General features: G+C 45.2%; 1 protein-coding gene across 2 annotated transcripts in view; it reads right to left on the minus strand.

The window, feature by feature from the left end:
• The window catches only part of GALNT7 (polypeptide N-acetylgalactosaminyltransferase 7), a 141,576-nt gene that overhangs the window by 5,168 nt on the left and 122,392 nt on the right, over window positions 1-14,016 (minus strand). For both annotated transcript variants that reach the window (XM_043486567.1, XM_043486566.1), the window contains exons 9-11: window positions 4,624-4,842; window positions 2,282-2,380; window positions 1,249-1,377 (exon numbers count right to left, since the gene is read on the minus strand). In XM_043486567.1, the coding sequence (XP_043342502.1) occupies window positions 1,249-1,377; window positions 2,282-2,380; window positions 4,624-4,842 (447 nt within the window). The remainder of the gene's footprint in view (window positions 1-1,248; window positions 1,378-2,281; window positions 2,381-4,623; window positions 4,843-14,016) is intronic.

Raw genomic sequence — 14,016 nt, forward strand, 5'->3', positions numbered from 1 at the left:
TTTTATTTTTACATTTTTTTCCTTCTCTTCCATTATAGTATGATGGGCTTTAGCTATTTTTGGAAAGGCCTCAGTGAATATTTATTAATAGTGACATCTGATGCACAAACTGATATTCAGTGCTATGCCCTTTAAAATATGGTATCTAAAATATGTGCATTTCATTTTTTATCCATTCCTTCTCATATCATTTTGCATCTGTTAACCTTCTTTTACTAGTGAACTAATATTGTCCTTACTCACCCCTAGGCTTTACTGCTATTATTCATCTTTCTTTGTGGAAATAAATGCTCTGTTCTCTGGGAACTATATTAATCTTCTTCCTAACATCAGCAACTGACACAAACTTACCACTTCTTGGTAATTACCTATGCAACATATATAATTCCCATAACTGGGAACATTCAGCTAGACCATTAACATCGTCACTGCATGGCAAACAAGTGTTTTCTGGCAGGGAGGGCATGACAACAAATACAAGATGTGTAAAGAAAGTTAAGGGCTGCCAGCTTCTTTCAGTTTGGAGGAGCTTTTTCAACTTTTTGTTTCACAATAAATTGATTTACTTTAGCCAAGTCTAGACTTTGAAAATTATACAGAGGACCATTCGAATGTTGGAATCCTCAACTTGGCATACAACACTGAAAATTCACAGCTGAAATAGAAACACTACTCCCACAGAGTCAAATCAAGAACTAAATGTGGCCTTTAAAACAAGCAACAGGCAACACGTATCCTGCATTTAACAAACAGCCAGGAGGAGAGGCTGTGAAGCCTGGAATCCAACACATCACCTGTTCATCTCTATCGCCACCTGCTGGACAGCAGGCAGCAATATTTTAAGTTAATAAACTAAACGAGCCATTCATTAAAACTATATATACATATGTATATATAAATGAGCCATTCATTAAAATTATATATATTATCATTTAGATTAAAAAGATCAGATTTTGATATTAGAACAATGGTGACGATTGCTTCAGGGAACACTGGTTTCCCTGTGTGGATGGATAAATGAGCAGTGGGTCTGCAGGGGCCCTGGGTGGTGCCCAAACGTGATGATACAGTACTAGAGAATAAAAGGGGCGCTCTGTTATCAAACGGTGATTCTCCAGTGATCAGGAAAATGAGAGGGAAATGCAAGCCAGTGAGAAAGCAGGTATTACAGTTTACATGTCTCAATTCCATATGGTAGGTGTTATTAAAATGAAACAGCATATATTTCAGAACTAAGATGCAGAATACCTTGAAGTACTGCCATTCCTTAAATTCATTCAGATTGCAGTGTGTAATCATAACTTTGGATCCATCAGGCCCCTTCGTCAAACACTGGTCGTACTGCATGAGTTGATTGGCTTCATTGATTCGGAAAAGCTATTTAAAAAAGAAAGAAACTCAACTCATATAATAAGACTCAATGATTACCCTATTTCTCTATCACATTTCTGTATGTTCAGAACTACAAGTCAGGACTACAAGTCAGGAACTACAAGACAGAACTACAAGACAGGAATTACTCATTTTGATGGTAGTGAAGACCACTTCTAACTATTAAAAGCTTATGTTCTTTAGCCTTTTAGATGCAGAATCAGTCGTTAAGATATTAATCACACCAACAGTGTAAGAAAATGAAAATGTGGAAACAGACCTGATAATGTATCACCATCTAAATTAGAGACAAGAAAAATACTCACATAGGAAAGGAAGAAAATATGTGGTTGCTGTTCTCAGTCATGTCTGACTCTTTGCAATCCCATGGACTGTAGTTTGCCAGGCTCCTTTGTCCATGGGATTTCCCAGGCAAGAATACTGGAGTGGGTTGCCATTTCCTCCTCCAGGGGATCTTCCCAACCCAGAGAACGAACCCTCGTCTCCTGCGTTACAGGTGGATTTTTTACCATCTGAACCACCTGGGAACACGACTGGCAATAGCATCCCAGCTTCTTGGAGGGAATATGTGGAAAACTGAACGATATCTGAACAAATAAAACTGTTAGGGAGTGAGGCTTACACAATTATACACTCAAGCAAGAATATATTCTAGTCTCTTATATGAGACACAAATTCTAGATTGCAGTTGCTTACGTAAAAACCAATACTGCTCTTATCCCCTCGTTTAAGCAAATGCTTCAGCACTGTTGGTTTTCCACAGAATGTTTTACTTTATCAAACAATCACAGTTACCAAACTGAAAACCAGGCTAAACCCCGTGCTGCATCAGCTCGTTGGCTCCCAGGGCACACCAACCGCCTCTGGAAGCCTGGAGCCAGCTGTGTACCTGATTCCCGCCCATCCTGTGGCAGGGGCCCAGCTCCACAAAGCCTCCATTGGTCTTCCCCATGCTGTCGATGCAGTACGCAGTTTCAAAGCCTCTGATCTGAAAAACATGAACGAAGGATCACAGGCGGGTAACGGTTCAGATTTCGATAAGCTCTAGCAGGAGGTCAGAGAACTCTGTCTTGAGGCCGAGGTCCACGTGGACGGTGGGGTATGTGCAGCCTCGTACCGACTATCCTGTCAGGCCTCTGGGAGCACAGAGCTACAGTCATCTCTCAAACCACTTATGATCTGTTTTTTTTTTCTTTTCCTACTTATCATATTTATTTGTGAAGCAATTTTGTTACATGCATGGGTTTCCTGTTGTTCCTAGATTTATAAGATTGTTTATACATGACTTGAAAAGCCACTAGTTAGGACTTCCCTAACCAGTGTCTGTACAGTATCTGTCTGTACAGTGGACAGAAGTCCACCTGCCTATTCTGGGGACAGAGGTTTGATCCCTGGTCCGGAAAGATTCCACATGCTGAGGAGCAACAAGACCCGTGCTCCACAACAAGAGAAGCCACTGCAATGAGAAGCCCGTGCACCACACCTAGAGAGTTGCCCCCGTGGGCTGCAACTGGAGAAAAGCAACCAAGACCCAGCCCAGCCAAAAAATAATAATGATAACAATTAATTAATTAATTTTAAAAGCCACTGGTTAGATAACGTGAAACCACTTATGGTCTGAAAGTCAACACTGGAAGGGGCTCATTTCAGTGAAGGACCTTGACCTATAAATTTATATAAAAGACAACAGAAGAAACAAATAAAAAAATACCATTAGTACCATTTCAGATTCATGAGAAGCAGAGAGAGCAAAGGGACCTGACTACAGTGGTCACAGACACTGGCCCGAAGTATCTAGACCATCAGTAAACCTGGGAAGTAAGGCTCTCACTTCTGACAGCTGTATCCAGGGGCTGGGGTTCATGGCGGGGCATAGGGGTAGCTGTGACCAGCAGGCCGGCCATTGAGGCTCCTCTCTGACTATGGATGTTGTAAGTAATAATAAATAACGTGTGTCCTCAGTCGTGTCTGACTCCTTGCGACCCCATAGTCTGTAGCCCGCCACGCTCCTCTGTCCATGGGATTCTCCAGGCAAGAATACTGGAGTGGGTTGCCATTTCCTCCCCCAGGGTATCTTTCCCACCCAGGGATCAAACCCGGGTTTCCAGCATCTCCAGCTTTGGCAGGTGGATTCTTTACCACTCAGTCAAATGGGGGGAGTCAAGATATAGCTGAAAAATTAAATAATACAGACCACCTATGGAAAAACTGTACATGTTGTAAGTACGTGGCAAACACGTGCTTCCATCTCTGGAATGCATGTTTTGTACAAAAACAATCTTCCCTTTTTGGAAATACTACTACAGATTTATAACTTGATTAGAGATCAGTATTGGCGTCCACTGGCAGCTGGATGTGCTCGTCGGGGCTCTGGGACAGAGGTCTGGGTTAAAGGTGGACATCTGAGAGCCATCAGCATGTGAAGGGTGGGCTCTGAATCCTGTACTGGGCAAGCTCACCAAGAGAATTCATCCCTTCCACACAGAAGGCTCTAGGCTAGTGAGGAATTCTTGAGAGCAAAAGATAACCAAACCAAAATGCAGTCTGGGCTTTCAGGGGCTCTGGTCCAGTTGGGAGTTAAACATAGCTCATCAAAATAGAAGACAGAAATATGGGATAGAGAACTGTTAGGACAGAGGAGCAGAGAGAGAGAGAGGACATCCTGCTACCCAAACTACTGACCTCTTACCCACAGGGCCAGGTCCCTTCGCTCTATCTGCTTCTCTAAGTGCTGGGGCTCCTCAGGGAAAGATCCAGCCTCTTACCTCTGCATTCTTCTCATTCAGTCCCGTGAAACATGCTGCTGGCTCCAAATATACGTTACATCCTTGGATCTACATGTAGCCTCTCTTCTGGGCCCGAGGTCTCCTGGACAGCCCAGTGGGGTGTCTACCAGGCCATAAGTGCCCTCCTGACCCCTCCCCATGCACCCTCACTGGCAACTTCCTCACTGTGGCTGCCACCTAATTTGCTGGGCAAATTATTGGGTTTGGCCAAAAAGTTCATTCGGGGTTTTCTGTGACGGTGCATGGAAAACCCAAACGAACTTTTTGGCCAAACCAATAAAACCAGACTAGCTGTCTGCCTGGCTCACACCCTCCACTCATTTGCCTTGTTTTCCACCAGACTTTCCCGCTTCAAACTCTTCTCTCTTCCCCAACACTTCCGTCTCGCTCTGCTTTCGCCTCCTCAGTCTCCAAACACACACACGACCACCCAGCTGACACTTACTTCTCCCCAGTCGACATTTTTGGGCGGCAGAGGGTAGTGTGAGGTGATGTCATAAGCTATTTCTTCCATGAACCATTTGAAACTCTTACAGTTGTGATCTTCTCGAAACTTCTTCAGCTCTGATATATCCCCATATGCTAAGGCCTTCGATTCAGGGCGACTGGCATAGAAATAGTCTTTGTACTCATCCCACCAGACCTCCACAACTCTAACATAATTCTGGGGAAAAAAAGAAATTAACATTATTGTAAAAAAATAAAAATATCTGTACTATCATAAACAATCTCTCCCTGACATATGAAATATGACAAACTTGTTTCAGGAGGACTGTATATTTAATTAAGTGCGTGCAAGCGAGCTCATGACCCTGACATGTCACTGTCATGAGTGTTCAACCAAAGAGTGGTGGACACAGAATCTGGTGTCACTGCACTGAAGGTCACATGTGCATGCATGCTCAGTTGCTCAGTCGTGTCTGATTCTTTGTGAACCCATGGACAGTAGCCCACCAGGCTCCTCTATCCATGAGATTCTCCAGGCAAGAACACTGGAGTGGGTTGCCATTTCCATCTCTAGGGGATCTTCCCGTCGTAGGGATTAAACCTGCGTTTCCTGCATTGGCAGGCAGGTTCTTTACCACCGCACCACCTGGGAAGCCCTAAAAATGTTACATGCTCTAAGATAATATGTTCTCTCCTGCTGATGAAGCTGAGTGAAGAAAGCTTCTTGAGAAGCTGGCTGGAACCACCCCCACCACCTCACCCTGTCCCCTGCCCCTGCCCCAGAACAATCTCCTCTCTGAGCACCACACTGTTGGCACATGCAGAAACCACGGGGATAAACAACAGCTCTGCTCACTCAGACACAGTCCTGCAGGCTCCTCTGCCTGTCTGGTAACAGCTATACCTGAACCACTTCACTGTAGCCCAGAATGAGGTGGATATTTCCCCCTCCCCACGCCCCAGTGGTGCATCCTGAAAAGCAACCAAAGAACAATCAAGTAAGTTGACATGTGATAAGTAAGACCTAACTTCTCCTGTTTTACTGAATGCAGGTGTGAATGGAAGCAATGGATGTAGTAGAGACCCAGCGAGGTCCTCGCACTTGGACATCACCTGGCGGTAAAGTTTATAAAGGACTCGGGAGTCCATCTTTTTGGCTGGGTGGCCACAATGTTTCTGCTGCTACTACTCATCTCTGCTGCTGCAGTGAGAAGGCAGCACAGGCAACATGCAAAGCAACAGCAGGCCTCCTTCCAACGTAACTTTTAGTTTAGTAACTTTAGTTACTAAAATGGGCTGCATTGGGCCCACTGGCCACAGTGACTGACCATTCTACATCAGAAGCAGGAATATCTAATATTCAGATAAAATGTTTTCTGGGCTACAAGGTAACTATCATAGGGTGAGTGCCTGGCCATGGGCATGTCGCTGCAAAAACCTGTGGGCTCAAAAAGTTCTAAGTGGCAGCCTCCTAAAAGAGCACAATATTACTGCTAAATATTTTGAATTCTTACAAATGCATCCCAAGTTAGACACACTCCGTGTCTTCTAGGTACTCATGAACATGAAGAATTCAGGGCACATGTGTAAGGTTAAAGTAACAAAAAGGAGGAGCATTTAGTTATTTGGGATGGGGGACAGGGCTGGCTTGGTTTGAAGGAGTGGTTAGTGAGCTGGGGTCGGGACTTGCAGCAAAGGGCAACACAGCTACATGACAACCACGGTGTGTGTGGAGCCCTGAAGGGGATCTGTTACCACCTCTGGATGCAGGATTCACCGAGAGAAAAGCTGCCTCCGTTTCTCCATTTAAAGTGAAAAGTGTGTTAGTGGCTCCAGTTACGTCTGACTCTGCGACTCCAAAGACTGTGTAGCCCGCCAGGCTCCTCTGTCCATGGGATTTCCCAGGCAAAAATACTGGAGTGGGTTGCCATTTCCTTCTCCAGGAGATCTTCCCGACCCAGGGACTGAACCTGCCTCTCCTCCAGTGCAAGCAGACTCTCTACTGTCTAAGCCACCAGGGAAACTCCTTCGGATAATAAGTTAATCTGTGTGAAGCATTTAGATTTTTGTACACACTCAGCTCTCACGAAGTGCCGGCTCTCAGTGATACCAGTGTCATTTTCAGGGACTTTGCATATCACCTCTCAGCTGACAGCCATCTGCATAGAAGGGTCTATGCAGGCAGTGGACGTCAGATTCAGTTTTCAAGGGAATAACCCTGACGGGGAGTGGAGATGGCCTGAGGGGGGGTACTGAGGGGGTGGGTGAGCACCCATGGGAGGGCTGAGGGCCTTTGCTGGGCAAGGAGAGACTGGAACAGGGGCCGTGTGGGAGGTGGGAGGTGGTGAAGGGACTGCCTGCCTTCTTATCTCACCTCGTGGGCCCAGGGGTCACAGAAAAAGGAACCATCCTTAAGGAAAAGTTAAAGGCTCAGCTCTGACAGTGCTCAGACGTTTTGTCTGAGGTCCACCTAAGATGAGGTTCTAGGGAATTCCCTGGAGGACCGGTGGTTAGAGCTCTATGCTTTCACTGTTCGATCTCTGGTTGGGGAATTAAGATCCCATAAGCCCTGCGGTGCAGTTAAAAAAAAAAAATTAAGAGAGGAGGAGGGTTCTGGGCAACAGCCGATGAGAGAAGTTTGCAGTTCAGAGAAGACCACTGGCTGGAGAAACAGCCCTGGAGGCTGGCGGGGACACACGGAAGCAGAGGAAGGAGGTGCTGGCGATGGCTGCATTTGCTGGGCTTTGAGAAGACCCACAGTTAACCTGACAGTGATGGGTGTTTCTGTCTCATCTCTCTCTGTTCCTTGTAGCACAGGCTTTCCTGAACTGACCTGACTTCATGAATTCCTGGTGACTGTGGGGCTGATTCCAAGGGCAGCTTCTCTTCCTGCGAGGCCGTCAGGCCTGGTGTTAACTGGAAACTCTGTCTAACAAGGCTCCGTGATGGTCATTCTTAAGATAATCTGGCCAGTCACAGGGCTGTGTTGGTTCTCATGGCCTCGTTTCTGCTTCAGTTATCTATTCCCTTTGGGGAACAGTTCTGAGTTGCAGCTGTAGCCAGAAATAGACTTCCTTCTGCTTTTGACTTGGTTAAGGGCTTTGGATGCTATTATGGAGGCCACTCAGCTCCTACGTTGCTCCATCAAGGAGTAAGGCCCTGGTCCTGCCAGCAGCGGGGCCTGTAGACTCCAGGGTGAAACTCTCCTAGTTTGTCCCTCATTTGGGGGACAAAAGATACTAAACTATTTTTAAAAAATTTTTTACTGTTATTTTTACTTTTTTTTTTTGTTTTTGTTTTTTTTGTTTACTGTTATTTTTAAACTTTTAATTTTGTATTGGGCTGTAGCTGATTGACAGTGTTGGGATAGTCAACAGAGAGGGCACTCAGCCATACAAAAGATGCTGAACTTTTACAAGCACTGTTCAAAACTTTGATTTTGTTTACTACACAACCTCCTATTATAATCACTTTACTTTTTAAAAATCAGACAAAAACAGTATTTTACTGATGTGTGAATAATAGAAATGGGTATTTTCTTTCCAACTATTTTCCTATAGTGTTAGCTTTTAAAAATTAATTTGAGGTATCTTTACAGAAAATACTCAATATAGGAATGATAATCAGAGTAGGATACAAGGAATAATCTTAAACAGTAAGAAGTTTCACAAATAAGTCTAGCCTAAGTTAAAAGTGACACCCAGCGTGACAGCTTCAAAGGTGTCACCCAGCCATCAAGTTGACATTAAGTGACCATGTGGCACGTACGTGTCAGCTCCCCGCCTCCCCACTTTTAACCAAAAGACTCACCTTTAGGGTAGGAGAAGACCCAACGTAGACAGGTGGAGGATTCCCCTGCCAGCCCTCAAGACGGTAGATGTGCCCGACACGGGAACAAGGGACAAAGAGCAGCTTGCCCCCACACTGCCAGATCTGTCAGGAAAGACACATGTGCAGCTGTTTCAAATGCCAGCTCTGTCTTACGAAACCTAAACTAGATTGTGTTCACTGGGAATTTACACACCAAACGGATCCTGCAATGACTTCCTGTTTCTCGAGCTCACAAACTAACAGAGAGGCTGCTGGGGAACACAGGTGTGCCCGGGCCCCAGGACCCCTCCCTGAGTTCCTGCAGCAGCCGATTCGCCCCCAAGGTGACCTGCAGAGCCACACAGACCTCCCAGTCCTCACACCCTGTAACCCCCCTCCCCGCTCCACCAGCTAACACGTCTCCCACGGGGGCGTGTTCTGATCAAGGCCTCACCAGTTCCGGCACCTCTGCTCCCCTCTGCCCTCACTGCCCTATTTATAGTAGGAGATTATGCTGCTCAAGGGCAGCCGGGGGTCATGCCCTCCCCCTCAGGCTCTCTGATGGTTCCCACTGCCTGCTGGATTAGCAACAGTGTAATAGCAGTGGAGGCTCCTCACTGTGGCCCTAAAATCCCTGCCCACATGGTCTTCCCCGTCATCTGGGTCTGATTCACACAATGGCTTCTGCCACCGGTCCTGTCTCCTGAACTCTCATATCCCTGCCCTGTGCCTTTTCCCCCAACCAATCTCACGCCCATCTTCCTAGTTTTGCCTTGAACACTTCCTCCAGCAGGATCCCACCAACTGCTCCTTTATCTCATCAGCTGAATGTGGGTCCATCTTCTAATTGTGTTACGAGTTTAAGTAGAATTCCCATCTCTTATCGACTGTAAGTTCCTTGACAGCGAGGACTGGGTTTCTCCTCTCATCCCTCACGGTGCTGAGCTCCAGACATTCAAGACAAGTTGAACACTTATCTGTTCAACTCAAACCGGAACACCACTCTCTTTCTTTGGGGAAGTGGGTGGGGAGCTGCAGCTCCCGTCTCAGTGTGAGGATGCACAGTCCCTGCTGGGGTCTGCCTCTGTCCTGAAGCCTCCTGTCCTACAGGGAGGGAAGGCAGCTTCAGCAGCTGACGGTCAAATGGGACCCCGGCACCTGCTCATTCCCCCAGGGGCCCTGATAACAAAAGGCTCCAGTATGGAAAGCCTTTGGGGGAGGGCTGGGGGATGGGAGAGGAGCTATTTTTATTCTGGTGGCTTGCTGGCCTCTGTTTTCAGCTGAGCCATGTACATATGTAGTTGGAGCTTGCATTTTTTCCCCAAAAGGCAAGTATGTTTGCTAGTCATTCCTTATAATTTAGAGAAATGCATTAAACAGTCCCCCCAAACCCTGAAAGAAACCAGCCTTGTCTGATAGTCAAAAGAATCAGTAACTGCTTGGAAAAATTTCAGTTGTTTAAATGAAATGTTACCTTGTATGAGATCTCAAAGTTTTCACCACCCCAAATCTGGAGGCCTGGATCATAGAGACCCAGTTCAAAGAAGAAGTCTCTTTCGATGGCAAATAACCCTCCAGCCATGGCTGGAGACCTAAGGGAAAGAAATGCTGAAACAACTTTGAAAGACAAATGCCCAAGACCCCTTCAACCACAGACAACAAGGCTTTTTGCAATACAGCTAAGTAATGCGTAGAAGAGACAAAACTGATGGCCAAACATTAAGGAATTATAAAGCCTTCACCAAACAATTCTGTTCATAACTCCTTATGAATTCACTACAATTTTTAACTGAAATGGTATTATTATATATTTCATCACAAATTAGAGTATTACATCATTTCGCCATTAGAGGGCATCTTAGTTCCTTGGTTGACTTAAAAATTAAGCCTTGTGAGTTAAAAAAGAATTTTCACTTTCACACCTCAAAAGGACTGAGCCATAAGCCGTGGTTGGCTAAATGTTCCCGCAATGATTTATGAGTCATTCTAAGATGAGTGAAACCATACACCATGGAAGTAGTATCTCATTTTTTAAACTTTATAGCTCAGGGGTTTGCCAAATAAGGGTGTAGCTCATGGGAGGACAGCCTGGGTTCATTCTGAGTTTGCAAATGTGGCACAGAGTGACACAGGAGAATGAGACAGTTATTTACTGTGTCAGGATGCACGGATGCCAAAGGGTGACTCATGGGCCTTCTTAAGTGGGATACTGAACTGGGTACTTTTTCAGGACAAGAGAAAAAAAAAAAAAGACTTGGTAGCTTTCCACAGTGAGCCCCTCCCACCATCAGGAGACGTTAGAGGAGAATAATTTTCATCCTGTTCCCTTGGGAACAAAGGATTATCGCTGCATATGACTCAGGTGGGTCCCTCCATCAGAGCCTCTTCATCAGCACACCTAATATCAATCTATCGACAACTCCCGCTGATTCCACCGTCAACTCACACAGTGAGTTCACATCGTGAGCCCACTTCTTCCCAGCCTCACTGCCGCCACCCTAGACCACGGACGAGCCCTGCCCGTGTCCTCTTTCCTGCCCCATCTGAGCTCCTCAGGCAGCTGGGTAATGCTGCCCTGCTCTGCCGACCCCCTCCTGCCCCAGGGCCAGTCTCCTGCCACGTCCTCCCTTCCCGCTGCTCACAGGGCTGGCCCCTCACCCCTCAGGGCCGGCCTCAGGAACACCTTCTGGGCTGCCCTTCTCACCACTCGTCCTACTTGCTGCTCTAGAGTCACTCCTGTAGTGAACTGTTTAATTTCTGTCTCGCCTGCTGCGTGGTAAGTGCCACGAGGGAACACGGCTCATTAAAGGGAAATGTCATCACATCAGGGGAAAGTCATCCTCTCAAAGGCTTTTCTTCTCCAAGTACGCGGCTGAACTCACTAAATAGCACTGGTGCATTTTCAGTTATATTTTCATACCACGTTTATTTAACTGTCATTTAACATTATTATGACTATGCCCTTTTGATCTTTAAACATATTCCCACTTATCTCAGTACATATTTGAAAAACGTATCTTCATGTGAAAGCCAGTGAGTTATTTAAAGGGAAACCTTCCTTAAATTTTTCTAGCACATTTTAAAAAATTCTCTTTACTAGCCCATGGGTTTGGCGGGAATATTCCTGTAGTCACCACCCCTTATTTTTTCCCTCTCAGAATTCTTTGAGAGTCAGGTTAAGCAGATCAGTGGCAGGCTCTTGGACAATTTTGGGGGTGGGGGGGAACCTCAAACGGAAATTTGGAAAATGTCACATAAAGCTGAAAGGTTGTATAATTTCCTTATGTTTGCCATTTCAGTCTCCTGGTATCACGACATGCCCAGACCCCACCAGCTTTTTGCATGACATCAGACACTGTCCCCAAACTGAGTTCAAGCATCATCAGTAACATAACAGGAAGAGAGACCAAAAGCAGAACCATAAGATCAGAAAAATAAAATTAGACACATTTAGAAACCTACAGTAGCATCTAACTAAACAATTCATTTGGGGCCAGTCTAAAAGATGGTAAAAATGTTCCAGTAAAAAAGACCAAAAAGAGAGAAGAGCATAAATTGTTCTATTTGAAGAGGCACAAGAAGGGAGAAAGGAAGATTCTGGAATAATGTCCCTTTTAATCAAATGCTCTTCTGAAAATGAAGTCTTATGACTTCAGTTATAGCAATCTTGTGTAACATTTCCCAAAGTCATGTATTTTTATTCATCAAATTTAACTGGCATAAAATTAGTATATAAAACAAAAGAAAGAAAAAAAAATCTTGTTACTGCCTTTTGTTGTTAACACTACCCTCCAAGGCATCAAAGTAGACACAAAACTTGGATGGTAAGTAAAATTTACACATTTTAAACTTATAGAATGATATTATTGTCAAAAGAACAAATTTCCATGTCTAGTCCACTTCCCAGGTGGGCTCAGTGGTAAAGAACTGCCAATGCAGGAGAGATGGGTTCAATTCCTCGGTCAGGACAATCCCTGGAGGAGGAAATAGCAACCTATTCCAGTACTCTTGCCTGGGGAATCCCACGGACAGTGGGGCCTGGCCGGCTACAGTCCATGGGATCGAAAAGTCAGACAGGACTTAGCACTAAACAAAAGAACAAAAACCTATTAGAAGACTGCAAAGCTTTTCCTTTTTTTCACCTGTATTTGGAACTGATATCATAAAACATGCCCACCCTCCAAGTCTACCCCCAAATGGAGCTTGCTTTTAAGAAGAAAGCAACCACAAAGATGAAAGGGTGAATTTAAACCCCTGAAACAGCAAAGAAAGAAATCCTTTCAGAGTCTGAGACAGCATCTACAGTATTATATATATATATATACACATATACATATATATATATATTTAGCTTGGCAAGAGGTTAATAGGTTAGCAGCGACTGGAGAAGAGAAAACAAGGTAAGTGATTTAGTGATTACCGATATGGTTCAGTTTTTGTCTTTCTCAGTCTCTTCTCTCGGGGTGTCAGAGGCACCCGTTTCCAGAGCATACTCCAGTCCCACGCTCCTCGGGCATACCCATCTTCGTCACCACCCCCTTGGGGCACAATTTCATATGTGTTGCCATTTATGACATCTATGATCGGCACAGTGCAAATGGTTCTGTGTTGTGTTGTTGATGGATGGCAGCGAAGATGAAATGCAAGGGCGTGTGGGGACCCACGTGTTTACACCAGGACATGGGGAAGGAAGAAAAAAAAGTACTTAGAGAGAAACATTCCACGTTAAGAAGAGGAAGTAGTGAGCTTTACCGATAAGGTTCAGTTTTATGTTTTCTTTTGGCCTTTTCCTTGTGACTCAGGGGGATTCGCTTCCATAGCAAACTCCAGTCCCAGGCCCCTCTGGCAAAACCATCTTCATCCCCACCTTGCTGAGGCTCAATGGAATAGTCATTCCCATCTATGTAATCTATTAGAGGCACAGTGCATGTGGTTCTGAAACATTTACAGAAAATGAAAAAGCATTTAAGAAACCCAACACTTACTAGTTGAGCGGGTCTAACTGTATTATCTCTTGTTATTCTGGGTTGCTCTATTTTTTCCCCCCACTAAGGGACCTTAGGGCTTCCCTAATGGCTCAGACAGTAAAGAATCCACCTGCAATGCAGCAGATGCAGGTTTGACCCCTGGATCAGGAAGATCCCCTGGAGAAGGAAATGGCAACCCACTCCAGTATCCTTGCCTGCAGAATCCCATGGACAGAGAAGCCTGGAAGGCTACATTCCATGGGGTTGCAAAACAGTCAGACACAATTTAGCAAGTAAGCAGCAGCAGAGGACATTAATATCCAATGGGAGATAGACTGAACGAATGCCTTGAAAAGTCAAGGAGGCTGTTTTCATAATAAAAGGGGAGAGGGGACATCCCTGGGCTCACAGACAAATGTTGGGGACACAGAGCCGTGTCCTTGAACTTAGCAGCGTTTCCTCATTTTCACTCTGGTCCTACAGGCACCCTCTCTTGGTAACTTCATATTATTTACCAGGCTTCCCTGCCCATTTTTTTCCCTACTTGGCCCTCCATTCAAAATGAGTGTGTGTGTGTGTGTGTGTGTGTGTGTGTGTGTGTGTGTGTGTGTGTG

This window comes from Cervus canadensis, chromosome 14 (genome assembly GCF_019320065.1).
Source record: "Cervus canadensis isolate Bull #8, Minnesota chromosome 14, ASM1932006v1, whole genome shotgun sequence".
NCBI classification, from domain to species: Eukaryota; Metazoa; Chordata; class Mammalia; order Artiodactyla; family Cervidae; genus Cervus; species Cervus canadensis.